Below are 26,579 nucleotides of genomic sequence, written 5' to 3'. Positions count from 1 at the left end.
AAACTGTTGTCACCTTCTCACCAAGCTGCTTGGCAATGGTCTTGTAGCCCATTCCAGCCTTGTGTAGGTCTACAATCTTGTCCCTTACATCCTTGGAGAGCTCTTTGGTCTTGGCCATGGTGGAGAGTTTGGAATCTGATTTATGGCTTCTGTGGACAGGTGTCTCTTATACAGGTAACAAGTTGAGATTAGGAGCACTCCCTTTAAGAGTGTGCTCCAAATCTCACCTCGTTACCTATATAAAATACACCTGGGAGCCAGAAATCTTTCTGATTGAGAGGGGGTCAAATACTTATTTCCCTCATTGAAATGCAAATCAATTTATAACATTTTTGACATGCGTTTTTCTGGATTTTTTTGTTGCTGTTCTGTCTCTCAATGTTGAAATAAACCTACCATTAAAATTATAGACTGATCATTTCTTTGTCAGTGGGCAAACGTACAAAATCAGCAGGGGATCAAATACTTTTTTCCCTCACTGTACTTTGGTGCTATAAGTGATTACTGTACTTTGTTTTCGATGGATAATTGCTAAAATATTTGAACAATTCTGGAGGTAAATTTTCAATAAATTGAGTATATTCAATGGAATCTTCATTGAATTAAAGAAACTTTCAAATCTATGATAAATTACACTTTTCTTGTGCATGATATAGCAATACAATTATACTTTTTTCTGCATGTTATGAAACTTATATGTTAACATTTAAGATTTGGGGTAAATGTACTCTTAACTAAGCGATAACTTTTCTTATCCAAATCTCTGTGGGGTCTATGAAAACTCCGATTGTCCATGGCTCTATTCTTCCTATTATCTGCGACAATTTCTATAAGTCTATGCGGAATGTCATCCTGTTATCTACAAAAAAAATCCATGGATAAGGAGATGCATGGCAAATACATCCGATTATCTGCAGGTTATCCACAAATCTTCTTATAAAAAAAATGCGTTGTTATAAAAGTGCATGGAAAGCACTTTCTTGACCACACAGACATGAATACCCTCAGATAGAGACACACAGAGAGAAACAAGGAAACAGAGAGAGGCACACACATATATATACAAATACAAACATCCCACATTTAGCCTTAACAGACTGTTGGGGAAAGCGCTGCTCGCGAGCACCTATGAAGGCCGGTACGGCACACGGCGGGGGTGGGCGGCCAGCACCACGCCCGACCGCCTTTGTCTCCTCAGTGGCGATGTTTAACTACACACCGCACCAGTTACTCGTTTGAGGCCGAGTCGACCTAGGGGAGGCCGCCAAGGACCGGTTAAAATATTCGTCACTGGTGTTGGCCGTGAGCTGGAATTGAACTCGGGTCACCGGGTTCGTAGCAGCAGCGCGCTAACCGCTACACTACCACTCCCCACCCCCCCACAGATACACATTAAAATATATGAAGAAACATGTAAATACATAGATACACAGGAGTTGTTTTGCAGGGAACACTACTCGTGGCCAGAAGAGCCATTTCCCCCTGAAGATTAGCCCATGAATAATATTAGATAGCACTAAATTCCTGAAAGATTGTATAAATGCTAACATACCAATAATAATGGCTGTAAAGATAACTGGATGCATCGTATCCCGAGGAGGCATGCAAGTATTCACAAATAAACCATAGCATATACCCCAGTTAACTGATCTAAAGTTAAAGCTAATACACATTAAATGGCATTGAGAAAACAAGGGTATGATTGGGTGATTGTTGTGTGATCATGACAATAAAAACTCCTTTAAAAAGTTTTTTTTTTCTAAAAACCACGGTTTTATTAACAACTCCGTTTAACTCGCGGTCGAGAAGTACGTCAATGGTGCGGCGCCTGCTCCCACATCAACGCTTACTTTAATTATTTGATGACTTTATAAATGAATCGTCAATGTACAACTTTTGTTTGTGTGGAGTGAGGGTGCCCGTAACTCGTTGACACGGAGCACGTGGCGCCTGAGACACGTGGGGCCTGAGACGCGTGGCGCCTGCTTCTTGGGCGTGGCGATTCGAGAGTTTAGGGACCGCGGCGTTTTTTTAACCTAAATTACAAAATGTTAATTGCTTTACTTGATGAATTGATGCCGATTTTGATACAGGCATGCATTGTCACCGGATCTGAATACGTGTGCAAAATTTGGAATTGGTTGGACAACAGTAAGTAGACTAACTTTTGATTGCAAGATTTGACCACGACGAACATAAGAGTCCAGTTAAGTAAAACCGTTGAAAAATAAAAGATTGTTTACCAGAGCGAGGTGTTCAGCAGAAACAACTGCAGGATTGGTGAAAGAAGATTAGTATGGAAGCCAAATCCTTGTCATGACTATTCATGTAATGAGTTATAATTTACTCAGCAGCAAACAACGAGGTTGGGATGTGGTAATTTGATACTGAAAGGTGATTAAAATATATTTAGGTTAATATCTGGAATCCGCATTTAACGTTTTCCAAATGAGTAAATGAGACTGTAACATATTGTCATAAAATTGACATACACCATGATTTAAACTGGACAATCAACTTCTAGGTTTCTAATAATTATAACATATGGGGTTTAAAATTTTGATTTAAAGCTTTCGTGACTGCAGTAATTCATATTCTTGGTTCTTTCGGTAAAGTCATGTTGAAGGGAAACAATAAAATAATAAAATATATGTGGGGTTTTGTGAACCGATGGATGTCAATACAATTTGATGAGGCTTCGATGTTGACTGCAATCAGGATAGAAGCAAGATTTAAGTTATCATGCTGTAAATCCTACACATATTTTAGCATAGCAAGTAAAGTATGATTTGATATGTTAAATAATTGCCTTTTCGTGCAAACAGATTGGGCATAGGTGGTAAAGCGTTGGAAAAACTGTTACTTGTAGATAGCTCAACGTAACTACATGTGACACCACACCAGTACGCCAACACCAATAGAAGAATTCAGTGGCATGAAAATAAGCGATATGTTTATCAATCATATTCATTATTATATTGCTGTGTGATGCTGTTATTACAGTAGCAGATTCACAATCAGAAGGGCTTTGAATTAAAATCCTGATCAGGGATCTTTTGGGGGTCAATAAAATGAGTACCATCTGAAAGCAAGTCAAGAATGGTCAAGCTAAGAGCGAATTGACCTTTACTGTGGGAATGTGAAATTTCCATCATGGGTTCAAGGGTACCAATGGATATACATTCCCAATTATGAATGTTGACTTTTGACTTGACTCACTATTGCTATGCTAAATACTGTATATGAACTAGGGGTATCCTGAACATCTAATCAGCAATCTTAACAAGTGAAAGAGGGGCGGGGAAGTTAGCAACTGCAGTAGCACCTGCACGTGTATTATGTTATAACGTGATAAAGCAAACCACAATTTTTTGTTATACTACAATTTGCATATTTTTCCTCAAAGCAGATAGCATTTCTGAATTGGAATGTCTTCTCCTTTTCAAATAATTTATCTGAAGACACGCATTTTACTCTTGACGTGTTGCTATAGACCTCCTTCCACGCGTTTGTTCCACTCATGCGGGGTCCGCTCTCCTTGCCAACCTTTTCCACGCTGCCCTGTTCTGCGCTACCTCGGTTTCCGCTCCCCAGGCCACCATGTCCGATCGCACCACATCGCCCCACCTCTTCTTCTGCCTAACTCTTTGATCTCTTTCCTTTCACATGCATCACTTGCACCTTCTGACCCACATAATTTTCCTGTTGTCTCTCCACATGATCGAACCACACCAGCCTTTTCGCTCTCGTCTTCTCTGTGATTGCTATCACCTTGAGTCTTCCTTTCACTTCTTAATTTTATCTAATTGAAAAACATGCCCTCTTAAAAACATATCAGAATAAAGGGTGATCGTCCACCTTAGTTTGATCCGAACATTTCTGAATTAATGAAAATTAGAGCTATAGCCTGGAATAATGCAAAAACATCAAATAAGCTCCCTGATTGGACTAACTATAGAAGAATAAGAAATAGATTTACTTGCCAAGTAAGAAATGCTAAATTTTCTTAATACCATGAAACTATTATAAATTCACAAAAAACCCTAAGACTTTCCTGGCAAACGTTCTCAACGCAATTGAAAACCAAGGAAAGATAAATATTCTTCCAACTCTAATTTTATGGCAAAGAACTGTTCACAAAAGAAGCCATTGTCAATGTATTTAATTATCATTTTCGATCAGCAGGAGATAGCTTTGAGAAAACAGACCAGAGTCAAATATCTACAAATATATCACACCACCGTTCACATCACTTACTTCTTCCTCCTTATGCACCACCGTTAAAAATGTTATTAAAAGTATTTGGCGCTACTTCTCGTTTAGTCCCGTATCTTAACTGGCTGGACTGCATAAGCTAGCATCAATTTAGACATCGTCATCCATGGGATAAGACGAGTTACCTGCGTTTCCACTTATGGCTGTGGCAGATCTTATCTAGAAACTCCTCACACATTTTAAATCTTTTACTCACTGAAGGTACATTTCCACTCGAGTGGAAATCCAATCTTATTCGTTCTGAATATAAAAATGGCTCCAAAAAGACTGTAATAATTCTAGAATAATCTACATTCTTGCACCAATCTCCTTAACAGTAAACAGTTTGGTTTTCAAGAGGCTTACTGCACCGCCAAAGCAATAATGGATGTATTAGATTTTATCTTCAGTAAACTGGATGAAGGCCACGACTGCTGTATACTATTCCTCGACTTGTCAAAAGCATTTGCTACTGTTGACCATGATATTCTACTCAAGACTTGGTCAACTAAAATGTTCAGACAGTACAATACAATGTTGATATGAAGCTTTCGTGACTGCAGGAATCCATACTCTTTGGTTCTTTCGGTAAAGTCACGTAGGTATAAAAAATAATAGATCACGACGTTTCGATCGCCACACAAGCAATCGTCCTCAGGTGACTTTACCGAAAGAACCAAAGAGTATAAAATACAATGGTTTAAGAGCTACCTCTCAGACCATTCTCAAAAGTGATAACATCTCATCCACAAATAATAAAACAATGAAGGTGTTCAACAAGGTTCCGTGCTGGGTACAATTCTGTTCTCATATTTAAACAATCTTGGATGAAACTTAAATCACTCAGAATTAAATCTCTTTTCTGATGACAATGTCATTCTATTTTGATTTAAAGCTTTCGTGACTGCAGTAATTCATATTCTTAGTTTTTTCGGTAAAGTCACGTTGAAGAGAAACAACAAAATAACAAAATATATATAAAACAATAAAAAAAAATTCTCACGACGTTTCGACCATAACTCAAACGGTCATCATCAGGTGTGTTTATGCAAACCGACACACCTGATGATGACCGTTTGAGTTATGGTCGAAACGTCGTGAGAATTTTTTATTGTTTTATATATATTTTGTTATTTTGTTGTTTCTCTTCAACGTGACTTTACCGAAAAAACTAAGAATATGAATGTCATTCTAGTTTCAGGTAAATCTCTAAACGAAGTCAAACAGAATCTCCAAACACGATTTCAATTTAATGCAACATCAATTCTCATCACTAAAATGTATCCTAAATCTTTTTTTAAAACAAATCCACTTTCATTCTTTTCGCCTATTACGGGTTTCATAAACGCCATTGAAAAAACGGATTGCTTGAAATAGTTTGGTTTACTAATTGATTTAAAACTTATATTCCAAGCCCATACTGATCACATCTCAAAGAAAATCTAATAAAAAAAAGATGGTTTTCATATAGAAACAAACATTATTTTCCCATTCGATTATGCCTGCAAATTGTTGAAGCTATCATTCAACTACTATTTCAATACTGTGACGTTGCTTACAGATCAGCTACTAAGGAATCACGAAACATATTAAACCCACTTTATCATTCTGCTCTTTGATTTGCACTGGATGTACTATACAAGAACCACACCATTGTGACCTCTACTTAAAATCCAATCTTACATCACTTGATGCAAGAATACCCTTGCATACTTGGGCCCTGTTCATCCGTGGAATCCATATTGGCAAAAACTGCGTTATACTTTGCCAATTCATTAACCCAATTGTCAAATTCTAGAAACCTAAGACGTCCATCTAATTGCCTTTGAACTATTCAAGAACAAGAATTGGAATAGGTGACAAAGCCTTTGCCGGTGCAGCACCAACGTTTTGGAAGAACATTGCTTCCCTAACTTAACATATTAAATCTTCCTTCAAAAATATTCTGAAGCAGAAAATTAGTGCTGGATACAGCCACAATTGTAAATTTGATCTTAACAATGTATTGAGAATTCAATTTTAATGTACAATATTATTGAGGGGCTACTGTATGTGTTTTCTTGGTTTGGCCTGGGACTGTTTTTCTGTTGTTTTACTGCCTTTCCCAAGCTTGGGAATTGATGTACGAATACAATTCGAACTGATATATGTTATTTATGATTTATGGTGGTATGATGTTATCTTCCTTGGCTGGTATGCAGGAGGTCGGGCGTTCGATCCCAACCCCGACACCTATATATTTGGAATTTGCATGTTGTCCCTGTGATCGCGTGGATTTTATCTACGGGTCCTCCGTTCCCCCCCCCCCCCCCCCCCACATTTAGAAACATGCATTTAGATTATTACATCGAGCATCTTCGGGCGATTTGGCAAAAAAAATCTTTATTACGAATAATACTGGTCGCGAAAGCCTACGTGTTAAACTGCTCTGAAGATGTTGATATTGTCCAAGCCTACTCCTTGATGAGTTTGAGGTGAAGGCTATTTAGAGTGGAATAATGGCAACAACATAATGCAGCAGATTACTAGCAAGCTATATACGGCCAATTTTAAGTGGACGCTTAGGTAACATTCTCCTCCTCTGGGTATGCGATGTATTTTTTTGCATTTGTTGGTGTTACGGAACATTAATCTGCAGTATCGAATTATACAGATAGCCCCCGAGTTACGATGGTCTGACTTACGATATTTCGATATTACGATATTTTACATTTCGCGCGGCGGGCAAACACAGCAGCGTACGAGATACGATACTGTACGTTGTGACACTGCCGGGATGTACGCATCTCCCGCCTTTCTATTAAATTGCAGTTCATATAGGTAGGCTAAGAATTTACCTTGTTTTTTACTTTACGTTTTACTGTGCAATACAGTATTGTAATTAATAAATACATACAGTATATAGTTTATACAGTACGGTACTGTAAATTACTCTGTTTTGCTAAATTATCACCATTCTTTAAGACTCCTGGGTAGGCTATGCCATCTTCGACTTACGATATTTTTGACTTACGATGGGGTCGTCGTAACGCATCTCCACCGTGAGTAGAGGACTACCTGTATTTTCATTTGCTTCATATAATAGATTATATATAAGTTAAATACATCCTCTGGTTGGCTGAGGGTAGTTTTGGTGCCCATGCCTAATATAGGTTCATTCTGAGTTTCCTGATGAAGAATCTATGACTTTGCAATTTTTTTAATACTAATTAACAATACCCAAACTGAATGCCATTTGCTCATGTTTTAGTGGTAGCCTATGTGTTCAGAAAGATCAACTGAAAACTCGAGGATGGTTGATGTATAATATAACCAATTGTTCAGGTGTGTTATGTCACTGACTAATGAACCCAAGCATAAGATTTTCTAGCATCTATAACTTTTATTTATTTGTCATTGGAATCTTCAATTGTACCACATGTCATGAGACATCCCTTACCAGTATCAAAATATAAGAATAGGGTTTACCCTTTCTGGCAATAAAACAGTTGTGTTAAGATGTTAAAACACCAAACTGAAACCTTTTGCAAGGAATCATGTCTGCATCAACCACATATACTTGTGGTGAACGTGCAAAACAAAAAAACAAGCTCTGACAGTATATGCATTGTCTTTGAAACTGATTGGTCCATACCACAGCTTTCTTTAGAGCCTCGTCTCAAACAGTGTTAGACCGGAGGACGCCTAAAGACGAACAGCACAAAGACAATGCCACTATCAGGACATTGAGAGCTTGGGGTGAGCGGCTACATCATGACCAAAAGGTTTCAGTTTGGTGTTTTAACATCTTAACACCTGTCTTATTGCCAGAAAGGGTAAAACCTATTCTTTTATTGTACCACATGTGTTGACAAAACTGGAGAGTTGGGAACCATAATACCATATTTAAACATAACATCTATCTTCTGGATACATTGCGGAAAATCAGAGATGAGCATGAATCTCTGACAAATAGGTCTCTCATTGGAAGACTGGATCTTCAAAATAAAAATTCTAAGTGTGAAGGGACCACGCGTTATGTTTAAAATAATATTTCTCAGGGTAAAAACACATTCCTCAACCCATGTTCTAATATATGTGACATTCTATCTCGGCAAAATTGGCACTGCCTAAGCTCATTCCACAAGCAATCCCAAGTTGGGGGCAGGGCCATCGGGATTCTGCCATGGATACGTACACGTGTACAATTATGCAGATGCTGTTCTGCTTGTGCATCCTAAAAAGAACCTCCCCGACATAGATGTATTCTAATATTAGCATGAAAGTACTTTTTGAGCAAACATTTCTTGGAAATACCAGCTCTCCACACAAAATGGCCTTTTCAATCACTCCCCCCCCCCCCAAGTCACATTAAGGAGCACATAGCAGTCTGAAATTTGGAGCAAGGCTTCATTTCTCCTGCATTCCTTTCTCAGAACAATAAACATAATTGCACATCATGAAAGACTGTGATAGCTGAGGCCTTGACCTTTAGTGCAGCCAGTGAAAAGCCCTGATGGGATTCTTCAACCAATGTGAAACATTGCAGTATACTATCTTGATTTGAAGCTTTCGTGACTGCAGGAATCCATACTCTTTGGTTCTTTCGGTAAAGTCACACCATAGGGTCCGCTGCATCTCCGACCAACGCCACCTAGCCAGTGAACTGAAGCACCTACACCAAGCCCTCAAGATGAATGGATACTCAGACCGCACAATCCACAAAGCTGTATCCCCAACCATGGGGAGACAACCTTCTGAGGACCCAATCAAAACCATCACCTTGCCGTACATAGCAGCTGTTACCAAAAAGATTTCCAAAATCTTAAACAAATACAAGATCCAGGTCTGATTCCATACAGTACACAAAATCCGTGATTTGATCCCATCTGTGAAGGATGTCATTTCTGACATGCAATACCCTGGTGTCTACAAACTAAGTTGTGTCTGTGGCAGAAGTTACATTGGGGAAATGAAATGACATGTCACGGACCGTGTTCGCGAACACAAGGCAGATTTGAAACACGGCAGAATCAATACCTCTGCAGTGGCTGACCATTGTTATAACGCAGTGGGCTCGCACGACATTATTTTTTTCCGAGACCAAGGTACTCTGCAAACCTTCGGGCTACCTTAAAAGATTTGTCCATGAAGCCATCCAGATATATAAACACTGAGACAATTTCAACCGAAAAGATGGGTATAAGCTGAACAATCATTGGAAGGACGTTATTAACCAAGCAAAGTCGTAACTTGCTGTGGTGCTTCCATTCTTCCCTGCCGTTTGGCTGTTTATCTCCGACTCTGAGTTGCATTGCCCTGTTGGGTGCCTCTGCATTAACTGGCTGGGGTCTCACTAACATGGCCACCTCTGCTCCCTTAGCCTCGATGTATCGATGGTTCTGTGGCTGTGTGATGGGCTTTGTGTCTCACTGGCGCGACCACCGTTGCGATGGTTCACGTGCGTGGATGCGCTTGCCTCTCACAGCGCAGTTGGCAGCGCCGCAGATTGTGTTACACATATACATGATATTAACTTACTAATCCCCCGAATCTCCCTGCCTATATCTCTCCCATCAACATGGTGCTAATCTCCCATTAACACTGCTGTGGTGCGCATATGCAGGGATTATACTCTTATGCGGCGACAGAAGTTCATTTCATGCTAATCTCTCTCCCTAATCTCTCTCTCCTTAATCTCCCCCATTAACACAACTGACGTGTTTGCGTCCGGGGATGCAATTCCTTTCCAGCTCAGACCCCGCTTGCTTACCCATCGCCACATAAATAACCTGTTGTTGTAACTGCTATCTCGCTGGTTCAGCAGTTCCACTGCTGGATTATATATTTTTTCCGCCTGAGGATGACCGCTTGTGTTGCGATCGAAACGTCGTGATATCTTATTTTTTGTTTTATTTAATTGTTCTATCTGTGACTTTACCGAAAGAACCAAAGAGTATGGAGTACTGCAGTCAGGAAAGCTTCAAATCAAGATTGAACCGCCTCTACGGGGAGGGTTTCCACACATCTGTTAGAGCTTTTAACAGACTGCGAGACAAGAAGGCTCACCTGATTGAGTCGCTAACCTTTCTTAAGAGATGCCGCGATAACAAGGTAATACCGATCGCATTTACATTCACATCTGCTGCTGTCACTTCTTCTAACGCTAAACGGATCTTGTTAAAAGCTAGCTTATCGCTAATCTCAGAGACGATAAGACGGCTCCGTTTTGAACTTGATAATTTAGACAAATGTCTCTTACAATCACACTTAGCATTAACAGATAAAATGTCCACATCTGATTGGGACCTTGTAGATAACATGACTGTTTCTTCTGCCGCGACAATGTCAACCAAATATAAAGTTAACCTGATTCTAAATTCAAATCCTGTCAAAAAAGCCAGATCCACACGTTAAAAAGTTAGATGTTAAGATTGTCATCAATCAGAGTAACAGCCCAATTTCTGATAGCTTAAAATCGGTACTAGCTAGAGGGCTGAACTTTGCAGTCAACCCCAAACACATCCAAGTGGATGATATCATTGCCCAGGTTGACGTAGCCCTCAAAGGTGTAGGTCACATCACAGCAGACGTGGCAAGACCTGAAATTTCCACCATCCTCAAAAACGCTAAGAAACCCATTAGTAACATCAGCAGGGATGAGCGCTCTGAACTTGCTCAATTGAAAAAGAGAGATGACATTGTCATCCTTTCAGCCGACAAGGGCAATGTCATGGTCATCATAGATAAAACCACATACAACAACAAAATCCAGGACCTTAATGATGGCAGTTATACTAAAATCAACAAAGATCCTACCAACTGCCTGGCTAGAAAAAACAACAATATCATCACTAATTCGACTTCTCTAATAGAAACGAACAAGCAACTCTCTCTCTCTAAAACCTTCGGCTGCTAGACCACCCAGATTTGATGGTCTTCCAAAAATCCATAAAGAAGGTACTCCAATCCGTCCTATCGTTTCTACCATCAACTCACCTACGTACAAACTGGCCCGATTTCTGTCTGAGACCCTGCTTCCATTCACGGGAAAGACCACCTCAGCAGTACTTAATTCAGCTCACTTGGTTTCTCTAATCAAGAACATTTCACTGTCTTCAGATGATTTGCTTGTCAGCTTCGATGCAGTCTCTCTGTTCACCAAGGTACCTGTACCTGACACCATATCAATCATTGAAGACTTGGTCCAACAGGGACTGAATTCTGATGTACCAGCTTTGGTGAGGCACTGCCTTACCAACACTTACTTCATCTGGAATGGTACATTCTACAAACAAAATTAAGGTACCCCTATGAGTTCTCCCTTATCACCAGTCGTAGCAAATGTTTTCATGGAGACATTTGAAACAGGTGCCATCCTGACATCCACCCTACGTACTTCCCTGTGGAAGAGATACGTAGATGACACTTTCGTCATCTGGCCACATGGCCAGCCAGCACTGAACCAGTTTTTCAACCACATCAATTCAATACACCTATCCATCAAATTCACCATGGAAGTGGAAAATGATGGCAAGCAACCATTCCTGGATGTTTTGATCGAGAAGAGGCCTGATGGCTCGTTGGGACATTCCGCCTACAGGAAAGTCACCCACACGGATTCCTATCTAAAGCCTGACTCCCACCAACATCCAGCCCAGAAGAACTCCCTCATCAAAACAATATGCCATAGGGCCCGCTGCATCTCCGACCAGCGCCACCTAGCCAGTGAACTGGACACGTACACCAAGCCCTCCAGATGAATGGATACTCAGACCGCACAATCCGCAAAGCTGTATCCCCAACCATGGGGAGACAACCATCTGAGGACCCAATCAAAACCATCACCTTGCCATACATAGCAGGTGTTACCAAAAATATTTCCTTAGCCTCCATGTATCGATGATTCTGGCTGTGTGATGGGCTTTGTGTCTCACTGACGTGACCACAGTTACTTACGATGGTTCACTTGCGTGGATGCGCTTGCCTCTCACAGCGCAGTTGGCAGCGCCGCAGATTGTGTTACACATATACATGATATTAACTTACTAATCCCCTGAATCTCCCTGCCTAATCTCTCCCATCAACATGGTGCTAATCTCCCATTAACACTGCTGTGGTGCGCATATGCGACAATACTCTAATGCGGCGACGGAAGTTCATTTCATGCAAATTTCTCTCCCTAATCTCTCTCTCCCGAACCTCCCCCACAGCAAAATGGCGGCGGCGGCGTGTGTAGCAGCGTGAGTTGTTTTTGTGAGTTGTTTTGCGTGAGTGTAAACTGTGCGTGAGTGTATGAAAATGTGAGTGAGAATGAGCTGTGTGTGAGCCGTGTGAGAGTGGCCGTGACGAGAGGTACTTCTGCGTTCGTGTGTGTGTGTGATGGTGTGGTAATGGGCACTCTGTGTGTGTGATGGTATGGTGATGTGCACTCTGTATGTGTGTGATAGTGTAGTGATGTGCACTCGTGTGTGTGTGATGGTTTGATGGTGTACACTCGTGTGTGTGTGATGGTGTGGTGATGTGCGCTCGTGTGTGTGTGATAGTGTGGTGATGTGCACTCGTGTGTGTGTGTGTGTGTGATGGTGTACACTCGTGTGTGTGTGATGGTGTGGTGATGTGCGCTCGTGTGTGTACCTGGCGCAGCCTGAGTGAGGCCTGGTTGGTCGCGCACGTGGCGCAGCCTGAGTGAGGCCTAGTTAATAGTGCACGTGGCGCAGCCTGAGTGAGGCCTAGTTAACCGTGCACGTGGCATGGCCTGAGTGAGGCTTAGGTAGTACTGCAAATGACACAGCCTGAGTGAGGCCGAGGAAATCGTGCACCTGGTCCAGCCTGAGTGAGGCCTGGCTGATCGTGCACCTGGCGCAGCCTGAGTGAGGCCTAGTAAATCGTGCACGTGGCGCAGCCTGAGTAAGGCCTAGCTGATCGTGCACCTGGCGCAGCCTGAGTGAGGCCTAGTTAATCGTGCACGTAGCGCAGCCTGAGTGAGGCCGAGTTAATCATGCACGTGGCACAGCCTGAGTGAGGCTTAGGTAGTACTGCACATGACACAGCCTGAGTGAGGCCGAGTAAATCGTGCACCTGGCGCAGCCTGAGTGAGACCTGGCTGATCGTGCACCTGGCACAGCCTGAGTGAGGCCTAGTTAATCATACACGTTGTGCAGCCTGAGGCCTAGTTAATCGCACACATGGCGCAGCCTGAGTGAGGCTTAGTTGGTCATACATGTGGCATGGCCTGAGTGAGGCCTGGTTGTGCACATGACACTGCCTGGGTGAGGCCTGGCGGATCGTGCACCTGGCGCAGCCTGAGAGAGGCCTGGTTAATCATCAACAAGGCGCAGCCTGAGTGAGGCCTAGTAAATCGTGCACCTGGCACAGCCTGAGTGAGGCCTGGTTGATCGCGCCCATGGCGCAGCCTGAGTGAGGCCTAGGTAATAGTGTGACGGACCCCAAGCTGTGTTCCTGCTAAGGCAACATTGCCGTGGACCCCAACCTGTGTTCCTGCCAAGGTAACATTGCCACGGACTCCAAGCTATGTTCCTGCCAAGGCAACATTGTCACGGACCCCAAGCTGTGTTCCTGCCAAGGCAACATTGCCACGGACCCCAGGATGTGTTTCTGCCAAGGCAACATTGCCACGGACCCCAAGCTGTGTTCCTGCCAAGGCAACATTGCGACGGACCCCAAGCTGTGTTCCTGGAAAACTTCACGGAGATCGTCAAGATGGCCAAGGGTCGTGAATGAAGAGTGCCCTGTGTGGGCTTCAGTGGGGCCGTCAGGTCGGGCAGCAGAGACACGAGAGGCCAAGAAACGACATTCCAGTTGTGGGCTGAGCTCAAGGAGGGCTAGCTCGAGCACCATCCTGCGGCGAGGAAAGGAGGCGGTGCAAGCGGTTCAGCCGAGCCCACAACAGCCAAACATCTGTTGTCCCTGTCTGGGGGAGGGGGCGCTGTTCAACCCTAGCACATGGGCGCGAAGCCGTGCATGTGTGATGAGTGCGGCAAGACGTTTTCTTGTGCTCGGCCTACAAGTATATATATTTTTTATTTTCCGCTTGTGTGTAAATCTGTGCTTACCCCGGATATTTTAGAGATGGCAATTCTCCTGCTATGTATCCTACTGCTGTCCCTCCCGGCCATATCTAGTGCCACACTCAACTCTACAAACAGCTACCCTCGTTACTTTGCGTCCATACTTGTTGCTCGATTTGCCACTACACCTGCTAATGAAACAGCTCATAAACACTTCTACACTCCATTGTATCCTTTTAAACCCTATCTTTGTCCCATTACTTCACCAGCACTCCTTCCAAACTTCATTCTGCTCTTAAAAATAACACCATCTGCGAGCTACTGCTATTCGTCCAAGGTTCGCCGCTCTTCATCCTTTCACAGAAAATACTTGTGCAAACTATTAATTCTACTTTTCTTATTTCTGGGTGGTATTGAGCTTCATCCTGGCCCAAATGAAAATAACTCGTATAATTCTGTATATTTTTCTGGCAGGAAAGGTGTTGGTGTTCTACATGTCAACATCAGAGGGCTTGTGATGTGCTTCACTCAGATATTGACAAGGTCTGTGATATCCCCAACCTGACTATGGCTTGGGAGACCTTCAGGTACACGTTTCTCCAAATTCATAACAAACAACCGCCCACCATGGTTTGATCCTTTGATTACAAAGCTCATGAAAACTAGGGACAAGGCTTGGGCATGTGCTCAGAAAAGTAATTTGGTCAATGACTGGCTAGAATACAGGATTTCAAGGAATAGATGTGTCAAAAAAATATGGCATGCAAAAAATGCTTACTTTTCCTCCACTCTCCTGGAATCACATGGAAATGCCAGGATTTTCTGGAAAACAATCAAATGTATCGAAAAGGCATCCAAAACAGAAAATCTGCCCGTTGAGCTTAACCGAAATGGGGAATATTTTTCAGATCCCAAAAAAATAGTTGACAATTTTAACCTTCATTTTTCTGAAGCTGGTAATCTTTTTGATAATGTATTGGGAGTCACCCCTGCTCAAGCAAATTCCTACACCCCTGTCCAAACATTAAACTAATTTAGTTTCCAGCCATTCCAGGAAAGTAATGTTCTGAAACAACTATCCTATCTCAAAGGGTCCTCCACTACCGGAGCAGATAGTATTCTCATCTTTGCTCTACTAACTGTTGGTCACCTAATATACAGACCTATAGCCCATATTTTCAACCTGTCCATCAAAGAAGCATCAGTTCCTCGAGAATGGAAACATTCCTATGTCCGTCCACTTCACAGAGGGGGCCCTAAAGATGATCCAAATAACTACCGACCTATCTCAATTTTGTCCCCGTTGATGAAAATTTTTGAAAAATTATTGACCTACCAAATTAGCAGTTTCCTGTCCACCAACAATCTACTACATCTAAAACAATCTGGGATGTTTTAGATGTAGTAATAATAGATTCTAGACCTGTCCAAAGCTTTTGATACAGTAGACCACAACACCCTGCTTAGTAAACTAAGTTGCCTCGGTTTTTCCGAAAACGCAGTAAAATGGTTACAAAATTACCTCTTTTCTCGCACCCAAACTGTATTCACAGATGGTTGGAGGTCAAACAGTGTTAAGATAACAAAAGGGGTTCCACAGGGTTCCATCCTCGGCCCCCTTTCGTTCTCTCTTTATGTCAATGACTTGGGCACTGACCTGGATCATTCCAGGGTAAATCTTTTTGCAGATGACACGATACTGATTACTGCTGGCCGCTCTCCGGATGACGTGATTGCTAAGCTACAGGGTGATTTCAACAAACTACATCAGCTAGTTGCTCTTAAACTAGTCCTGAATACCTCCAAAACCAAGGTGCTATGCTTCTCACCAGGACTAAAGCAGGAAGTTATTTTTCCCCAATTACATTCCTTAAATAATTATCAAATAGAGCAAGTCAAGACCTATACGTATCTTGGGGTCATCCTGGATTCAAAAATGAATTTAAGATCACATTGATTATATTGGTAAAAAGACAAAAATAAAATTGGTTTTCTGTATCGACACAAGCACTGCTTCCCCCCAATGTTCCGTTTGGAATTGATGAAGCTACCATACTGCCTCTACTTGACTACTGTGACATCATGTATAAATCAGCCCCAAGTACTGTACTGAAGCTTGATTCCATCTATCACTCGGCCTTAAGATTTACATTGAACTGCCCATATAAGGCTCACCACTGTGATCTCTACAGTGGGTCAAACTTAACATCTCTTAATGTTCGACGGCTTGTGCACTAGATCTTATTTATTCACGATGTACTTACAAAAAAATCCGCAGACTACCTGCTGGATCTCCTCTCTATTTCAAAGAACAAATTTGACCTCAGGTCTTCGTTCATTTACCAGCTTCACATTCCCTATTGCTGTATAAAAACTGGAGGAAGGGCCTTTGCTATTGATGCCCCCAGGGTCTGGAATGATATTGCCAATAAACTGCAACTTGAATCGCTACCAATGAGATCTTCTCTCAAAACTGCTATAGAGGAGTTGTACACCCCTAGCTGCCACTGCTATTCATTGGCGTAAAATAAAATAAAATGTTTCACTCCGGATGACGCTGCAAAGTATTATCTGTATTTTGATTTAGCGTGCTGATCTTAAAGGTGCATTGAAAAATTTGATACTCCGACTGATGCTTCTGTTGTTGTGGAGTAACTCATGCAGCCAGCTATGGCTCTAGGATTTGGTGTTACATATTATTTATGTAGTTTATTGTAAAAATTCGGTCACAGTCCCTGTGATCACTATTACGTTGCAATTATGGCTTTATTTTTTGGTGATTTAGAAAAGTTTTTTGGTTTGGACATGTTTGTTTTGTTGTAGTACGGAGTTAAACTGATGGCCTTAATCTAAGTTTTCTTGTTCTCTGCGTTGGTGTACGGTGCTTTTTTCAGGAATATTTTGCTGTTTTTTCATGGATTTTCTGTTTGCACAGTCACATAGTCACTTTAAGATGTTTTTCTTGTTCGTGTTTTTGTTTTTTTGTTTGTTGTGGTTGCACCCGATTCAAGAGCTGAATGGCTCACAGGGCTATACCAAAAGAAATAAACTGAAACTGAAATTAACACAACTGAGGTGCTTGCGTCCGGGGATGAAATTCCTTTCCAGCTCAGACCCCGTTGCTTGTCCATCGCCACATAAATAACCTCTTGTTGTAATAACTTTCTCGCTGGTTCAGCAGTTCCACTGCTGGATTATATTTTCTTTCCGCCTGAGGACGACCGCTTGTGTTGCGATCGAAACGTCGTGATATATTATTTTTTGTTTTATTGAATTTTTCTACCTACGTGACTTTACCGAAATAACCAAAGAGTATTGTAGTTTACTGTATATAGCATTTTTCTCTGCACCAAGTACCAAATATCGTTCAATGCCTGCTGTAGACAGTAACCGGCCATCTGTCTCCCTCCAGGACCACCAGCTCTCTGTAGAACCCTACTAGATTTCCTCTGGTTAATTGAGGGCATTGAATTCACCACCAAAGATGTATCTTTGCTGTCTGTGACAACAGGACAAACTGCTGCATCTGACGATTGACCGGGTCCCATATACCCAAAGGACACCATTATTCTTTTCTTGCATACAGCAATGTTTAGGAGCTAAATGCCAATGTCGAGGTTGGCTAGTCACGTGATGGCTTCAGGAAAGAGTTTGTGTAGTTTTGCTATTCCTCTAAAGGAGTATAGAATTAGTGGTTTACTCTATGGTCCATAATTTGGGTTTCATGGCTACAATCGTACTGTGGCTTGTCTTAAAATTTTCCATTTATAAAAGAGATGCACACATCAAGCTGTTCATTTTGTGATGCAGTTGATGGTATACTAGTGTCTTGCAGGAATTGAAAATCCTGGAGGTGCATTGTTTGGGTTTTGAATAAGGTGTTTATTCTTGACGTCTGCATTGTTCCACTCTGTTCACCAGCATTCTTCTGAATGTGGGTGAGATTATAGGATGGTGAGAGTGCAATGCCAGTAGGTGGATAGGGGGGCTTGGGGTCGGCGGCATGGCATGTTGTTGAAGTCTTGGTTGATGGGTTATTTGGCATGTTTCTGAGAACATTTAGCAGCAGAATGTCTGCCAGAACATGGAGCCATTATGGACAGGAGATTGGTGTCCGCTTCAGAGTTCCAATTATGTTAATTGCATTATTTGATTGTGCATCTAGCAGTTGTGTGTACAAGCTTCCAGACCAGGCTGAGCACAATTACTCTGCCACGAAGTAGACCAGTGAGAGAGCTTCAGTATGCAGTACATCAGCTGAGGTGCACAAGGTCATTCGTGCAAGTTTCTGCAGGAGGGCGATTCTTGATTTTGTCCAATCATAGACCTTTTTTACGTGGGGCTTGAAGGTCAGTATTCTATCCATAACCCCTAGATATCTCGGAGTGGACTCTATGCACACTAGACTACCACTGCATGATTGTCCATGTGGAACGCACTTGTGGTAGTTTTTGAGGGATTTGTTTGGAGTCTAATGGCAGGTATATGCCTCCAATACACATTAGATAATGTTAAGAGTATTGGCAATGTTCTCAAGAATCGTGCCCTGTGCAGCAAGGTCTATGTCATCTGCATATATGAACTCGTCATATGATGTACATGACAGGTCACTTATATATGTTATATAGTGACGGTGCTATTAACAAGCTTTGAGAGGCCATTGTTCATAATTTTCTTTACCAGCGAGGTGTATCCTGAACGTATGAATGCTGAGTATCCCATTGATTAGGTATACAGTAGAACGACATCTGATAATTTTAGCCATCTTCAGCAGTGGGTCATGACACAAAACAGTGTCAGCTGAGAAATAAATCATTGTTGTGCCAGTTTTCCGTTGCCGCTGGAAACTAGCTTTTAACTGTGCCCATGGCAGGAAAGCCACATGCAGCATCAAAGCCGTTTTTAATTTATACAAGTCTTGGTGTTTGTATAATGGAAATGTTCAGAATGACAACCACGACATATGAATATTCTTAAACATCACGGTATTAAACGTTAACTTTGATGATAGTATGTACTGTTGTATGACGATGCAGCTCAAAGTCCAAAGGTTTTAAATACGACTATTTTGCATATTCTAATTTACAATCACTGTTATCTCTAAATTATTGGCATAAAGTCTAGGTTAAGCATTTGAAGCTTGAAAACTATGGAATACATGGAAGTTCAGTGTTAAATTACCAAACCTAAGGATCATTCAGGACAACACATATACTAAATGTCAATTCTACATGAATATATATTCAAAGGTGTATAACCAGAGCCACGCCCAACCGCCTTTGTCTTTTCAATGTCGATCTTTACATGCCACACCAGGTATTAAATTTAAGGCTGAGTCAACCTAGATGGGTAACCAGGACCATTTCAGATAATTGCCACTTTGTTGATTGTGAAGTGGGAATCGAACTCAGCTAACCAGGCTCAATAGGAGAGGGGAAAAATAAAGACATGGACACTCACAGATGAATGGGGCGTTCCCACACCACAGAAGGCCTAGAGAGCCAGGAATAAAAGTTGAACTAAGGCTGTCCTGATGAATGCTCGAAGGGCGTGACAGTGGGAGGAGCTTTGGGCTCTGACATAGCCAAGGGAATTAATGAAATAAGGTAGAAATTCCTATATAATAGACAAAAATCATATTCGTCAGTTATGCAGAGGCAAACTCCAGGGATAGCCCTCGTAAATTGCCGAAGAGTTTGAGCTTTGCACAGGCAAAGGCACTGAGTCGCTAAGAGTTGAGTTCTTGCTTAGTCAGACTCCTCCAAGTGTCCCTGACAGTAGCCAAGTTTTCTTTTATATTTTTCATTACGTTTTTGAGTCTCTTGCAGAGTCAAGGACTTCGAGCATGGTCACAGTGTGCTCAATTTGCTAGATCGAGCCTGGTGTGCAGACAACCTGCAAATGCATGGCAGAGCTAATGACCGACTGGCAACATGCTGATTCAAGGATCGCAGCACACTCCAGCGGTGGATCAAGCATAATGTCCAGACAACCCTGCGAACGTGTAGTGAGCAGCGTGGCTATAAGCACACTCCAGCAGTGGATCAATCCTACCATTCAACACTCCCTTGTGGGACTAGAGGTATTTTTTCGGGGAAAAGAGAAGACAGAAGATGGCACGTAAACTTTACACTCACTTACTATTTAACTGCACTTTGTACACGTTTCAGGCCAAGAATAATCTCACCTTACATATAGCACAGATCATCAAAACAAATTATTGTATTGCCGCGTTACCAGAAAAGTTTGTCTATTGTTTTCTTTAAATCACATGATCATGAGATTTGATCATTGATGCTTTCCTAAGTGACGCGTACGTATATTTGCATGGGTACTGTAGTTCTACTCTAAGTATTTTTGGATGTCAATGTAAGTTGATATTAAAGTTGCTTAAATCAAAAAGGGTCTGTGTGTTTCTTTCCTAACTCATGCATTATTTTTCTCAATTGCGAGAATTGTATCCTGTGGTGAGATATGAATTCTGAGACCTGACATAATTACGCATGAATGTTAAAGCGATAATCAGTAAATGTTCAAGGGAAAATCATTGATATTATCACGATTGATAATACATACCCCTAGATAACGTTAAATGCAATGGAAAAAAAATAACTTGATTCATGCGATAATCTATTAATTTGTTTCATTAAATTGACTAATTATCAAGGTGGATTCATAAAATCGTATTCAAACTATTCTTCCTGATCATATGCATACGAATTAATAGTTACATTTAATCGATAATAATCATTAACACATACATTTTTATTACATTTAATCAGTACAATTAATATTCCACGTTAATTAACATTTTAACATTTAATGTATATTTTTATTATTTTATAATTTTTTTCAACACAATAGCTACAAGGCATCAGAATACTCTTCCGAAGACTCTGATACTCTGGTTTTTTGTATTTTTTCTGCTGCTCCAGCCTCTGCAGGAATTCTTGCAGCCTCTTTGCCCTTCCCCTCACTGGGTTGGTTGTCATCCACATTTTTGGAGGTTTCAGCTATACTCAACTTGCTCTTGGCTCCTTCCAAGTGCAGAATCAGCACTTTCACTTCACTTTGAGGTAGCTGACCTAATTAATTGGAGAGGAGCATCCTCTGGACTTCCTCCTCATCCTGTGATCTCTCAATGCCAGATACCTCTAACATAGTCCTCATCTAACACTAAAACTGTTAAAATATGCTATCTGAAAAAATATTTATCCTTGCACAAGTATAAATCCTGGCTGAAAAAGCCCTCTGTAGGCTAAGTCTGTCCTCTTAGACTTTGCTATTTTGATTGCACTGGCCCACTGTTTTCTTCAATCTGACAGTGGGCCTTGCTCCTGTGATTGCCTTGTGTAGTGTGCATGCGTCAAATATGAACTACAGCCGGGCCTCAATTAACAAAACCGTTGACACCTTTGTCTTTCAAGTGTTACTGCACATTCGTTTGTTGGCACTTGCTGGTGAGAAGAGCGGGGCTCAGAAGGTTCCCCATGGAGCACTTCAAACTGTTTTTTCTCCGCAGTTTCTAAATGCATTAAAATAATATGTAAAGTACTCAATATTTGTGTGTATATTTTGCCATGTCCACAAGCCTAGCAATGTAGCACCGATTTTTAGCACACATATATATAAATTACATATACACATGCATTTAGTTTGTGCATTGTTGCTGGTTAAGTATCATTAATGGTGTTAAAAACACAGGTGTTGTTCATGTGCATAGTCACTCAATGTGTGGAGAATGATGCGTGGTGGCACCTTTTGGTGTGTGGAAGCGGACAGGGTCTGACACAGGCCCCATTCCTTTGGAATTCCGCGACTGCATGCGGAAGTAGTAGATGGTGTCCAGGGTAAGCTCCTGCACCTGGTGTGATAAGCGGTCCCCCACCACAGGCTCCACCACCCAGTCATGCAGCTGCATGTTCACATCCGCTGAATAGTAGATCATGTATCCTGTGGTGTGCATACAAGAGACCCAATTCCAGAACCAGCATAAATGTCACAATACTTAGTAAGAATATAAGAGATGGATGAACTGATGTGAAATTCTTTATCAAGAGCGAGCAGGCGTTATAGAAATTAATAGGTACCATGTTAATATATGGCTAGGTAGTTCGAGAGCAAAGTGGTTGATTTAACTAACAATTAAACCCCATGAAGACGTTGTTAATTCAGGCCCCCAGTATCCCTGGGATCAATAACATGATTACCACTGTGCAGAAATTCTGGAATGATTGCCCTGTTGAAAGATTGGCAGCCATCATAAAAATGTCGAATTTCCACCACTGGGTCAGGGCTGACAATTGAGATGAACACCACCCCTTACGCATTTGAGCAAGGAGACACAGTTATGATTTTGGGATGAATATGCATCAATTTTCTAATGGCATCCTGCAGAAACGTTTAAAGGAATGTTATTCATGACAGCCGTGTATCACGCGTGCGTGGTTAGGAAGCCCAAATAAACTTAAAGGTGGAACATCAAGTGGGAATACACAACTAGACCAACCATTTTAACACAGATATGACACAACAGTCAGGAGATTAAAAGAGCCAGCGGGCATACCGTACAATGCAGGAGAAAACTGAAAAACCCAGCAGGTGGGTAGAGTGAACAGAAATATCATGATAATCAGATAATTTTACACAGTCAGTAGGTGCATTGCTGTACAAGAGGCAGAAGGCATATTACAAGAATATATGGATATGTGACCAGCATTCATGTTAGCAATGAAACAGGAAACATTTCAAGAGCCGGAAATATAACAGAGAGCAATCATATTGCAATAATGAACAGAGCTAACATGAGAGTACAAAAGCCAGCAGTCAAAAACCTGACATTACATGGAGCCAAATTCACCTTTGGATATGTATTAACATGATATATTTGGACTTAAATAATTATTATCAGAAACATATAAAAATACATTGAACAGGAAATAAAAATGCTAAGCAATATTAAACAGCACAGCATTTCCAGTCTAAAAAACCCAGCACTTTGGAAGCAATAGGCTAGTGGATGACACAGATTTGTGAAACTTCCTATTATGCGCAGCTGTAAAATGGTGAGGAGGTGTCAATACAAAAATCAGGTACATGAACATTTCTTCAAGGACCTTTGAGTGTTTTTGCCATGTATGTGCGCGGTATCTCAGGGTTGTACTGTTTCGTTACACATACAAAATGTTAATTAATTGGAGTTTTTAAAGGCTTTCCTGAATAAACAATAGTAGAAGCAACAAAATTAGCAGCACCAAAAACACCGCAACTTATAAACGTTATCATCAACACCACGCAAGCATAAGCAACAACATTATCATCATGAACATCATCGTTATCTTCATCATCATTGTGCAAGTGTGTACAGATTGAGCCGAGGCAGTGGCGACATATATCGCGGAAGCGATGGAGGAGAGAGCCCGCGTGTTGCGAGCCGGTGGCGACAGATGTCGCGGAAGCGATGGGGGAGAGAGCCGGGTCAGATGAAACGTGGGCAGAAGCCCTTGTAACGAGAATCCTGGTTTGCCTAAGGCACAACGGGGCGAATTTAGTCGTTGTTGCTGCAAATTCAGGTGTTTTCAGTGAGAGCAAGTGCGACATCGGTTGTACTTCTCTATTGCTGCACCATATTGATATGGGAGACAGCGCCTGCTCGCCAGGGGAGAAGGAATATGAAGACAGGCGGGGGCTGATGCATGCCGAGTATGCGTGTGGACGATTTGTTTGACGCGTTGTCGAGTGATGTGCGAGCAGGAGCACGGGCCATCAGGATTCGAGATCAGAGGTGGAGGTGGGACGTAACCGTGTCGCCGCAGGTAGCGTCTGGGCGAGTGTCGGTGACAGCGCGTGGCTGCGTTGTCCGCAGGTGCCGTTGCGGACAACGCTTAAGTAGCACCGCCGTGGTGGGGATCAGTCGAGATTGTGGAAGCGATTCGGGTTTGGTTCGTGCGAGTATAGGTGGGGCGTCGCCGTTGGTTTGTCCACCATCGCGTTGCAAGCCATACGTCCATCCCCACCCAGACATCTCATCTCCATGTCCTGTGCGGCCGGGGTCTGGTGTGTCCCGACGTGCCACGGCAGTCGTCCGGGATGGATGTTCAACTCGTGGAGATGTGTTATGTCATCCACAGAATGTGACTTTCTGATTCTCAGAGGCCCACAAGACTCCGCCACGTGCGATGGACCGGCGTCAAGGACCCGGTCGGGAGCTTACGGCTGCGATAGCAGCTCTCCAACTTGACTGTCGACTCCCAAGGCCAAGCGTTTTTTTTGTGTACCCCGGTGCGGTAGCTGTTGTTCTCGTGGAATCGCTGGCACCACTCACTCGTCATGTTGTGTTGTAGGTGGCTTCTGTGGTCAAGTGATGGGTTCTTTAGCATGTGGATGTGGGTTCTCATTCTGACATAATTGTTGCATTTTTGTTTTTTGGGTCTTGGTATTAGCCGGGACCGCTAAATTTTTAAGAAGGGGGGGGGGGATGTAATGAGAGTATAGCCGGCATGTGGTATGAGGGGACTAGTGGCCACGGGAGGTAATGACAGGGAGGTCAGCTTACAGTACTAATGCACTCGTGGCCACGGGAGATAATGACAGGGGTATCAGTTGTGAGTGTGAAGAGACTTGTGGCTATGGGAATGTTCGAGAAGAGAGCGTGGCCAGGTGATGGAAGAGGACGGTCGAGTCTGGCGGTAGAGGGAGCGTCCAGAGTCAGCGAGAATGATCGAGAAGGGGGGCGTGACCTCGTGTTGAGAAAAAAGGGAGATGCACAGGAGATTCGGGGCTGTTGCAGTGGGATCTCCATCTGATGTCAAGTGCACGAGTCTTCAATAAAGTATCATCTCAAGAGAAGTATATCCAGTCGTCATTCCATTATCATTGTTACCATAAAAAATTACCATTGCTGGAATTTCCATCTTTTTATCATCATCAAGCAAACGTGCCGAGTGCATAATGGGTGACTGCACACGACGTAACATTATCATGTTCTGTACATTTAAAGAGACTGGAGATAAAATGGCAGCCAAAGAAGAGAATGTGCCTGAGAAGATGATCACTGTGAAAATGGTGCGATGAGATAAGATGGCATGGAGGACAGAGCTTGCTTTATCCAGAAGATGGCGCATCGCTCATTACTGCAGTAGTCCCTCGGTTAACGTTTTTAATCCGTTCCATGAAAACGACTGTTAATCAAAATAACTGTTAAACGAATATAGGAATTACATGTTAAGCCAAACTGACTCATAAGTGCACTGGTTTTTACCCCTTTTTCATGCTTATCAATAATTTTCTGCTTTGTTTTCCTATTCTTTTGCCTTTGCGAATTCACTTTAGGGACCACCGCAATCACGATTCAATCACTTAAGAGTTTAAAAATAATAAATTATCACGGAGTCTGTAAGAGAGTTGTTTCCACTGCCAAAACAGAACAAAATTATGTAAATAAAGCCAGTCTAGGTCTGAACGCTCACTGATTGGCTGAGGCATGCTCAGCCCACTTACGAGCACCCGAACTGGGCCAAAATTGGGGCCCACGTGCATAACGTAAACATACCGTTAATCAACATTCTAAACCATGGGCTCTTATGGGAGGCGAAATATTAACCGAAAAACCGTTAACTGATGTCACTGTTAAGCGATGAAGTACTGTAATTCCTTATGTAAAGCTGGGATATTTATTATTTAAGAAATTTATTTAAAAAGTTGGAAAAAATCTTCCCATGTATGCCGTGGAATGGAAGGTAAATGAGCTGGGCTTTGGTGATGTCACTGATATTCGCCGCGTCACAATGTAAGTGGTTTGTAAGGGGTTTCCTGCCTTTAAAAGGCAGGATATTGGGTCAGGGGCCGTCCATAAATGACGTCACGCGATTTTTGACGATTTTTGACCCCCTCCCCCCCGTCGTCACACGGCGTGACAAAAAGTCAGACCCCCCCTCAAATATGACGTCACATAGCTCTGCCCCCCCCCCCCCAAAAAAAAAGAAAACATACTTCAAATCGCTTTAAACTATTGTAACTGTAATGTGCCACTGCACTCTGATGTTGTAGGAGAAAACATTTATCAAAAAGTCTATTTAATTAAGTAGAACGTGTTGTCTATATTTATTTAAACTTGCGCATTTTGATGTGACGTCACAACCCCCCCCCCCCCCCGTCACACATCGTCACAAATGTCTGACCCCCCCCCCCCCCAGGTGCGTGACGTCATTTATGGACGTCCCTTCAGCTGCCATTTTTTTATAATAAAAAAACATGCAAATGTTTGTCCATTGACTTAATCAACTTATTGTTCCAGGTCTAAGCATATGGTTATAT

At 42.1% G+C, this 26,579-nt stretch overlaps 1 protein-coding gene across 4 annotated transcripts in view; it reads right to left on the bottom strand.

Annotated features, from left to right (window-relative positions):
- LOC103091688 (neogenin) overlaps window positions 1–26,579 on the bottom strand; it is a 267,517-nt gene that overhangs the window by 64,225 nt on the left and 176,713 nt on the right. For all 4 annotated transcript variants that reach the window (XM_032947567.2, XM_032947655.2, XM_032947737.2 and 1 more), the window contains exon 20: window positions 22,023–22,217. In XM_032947567.2, coding sequence (XP_032803458.2) covers window positions 22,023–22,217 — 195 coding nt within the window. The remainder of the gene's footprint in view (window positions 1–22,022; window positions 22,218–26,579) is intronic.

This window comes from Petromyzon marinus, chromosome 1 (genome assembly GCF_048934315.1).
Source record: "Petromyzon marinus isolate PM22_M1 ecotype Great Lakes invasive population chromosome 1, UKy_Petmar_22M1.pri1.0, whole genome shotgun sequence".
Lineage (NCBI taxonomy): Eukaryota > Metazoa > Chordata > Hyperoartia > Petromyzontiformes > Petromyzontidae > Petromyzon > Petromyzon marinus.
The sequence above is the reverse complement of the archived record's forward strand: the minus strand, read 5'-3'. Positions and strand labels throughout refer to the sequence as shown.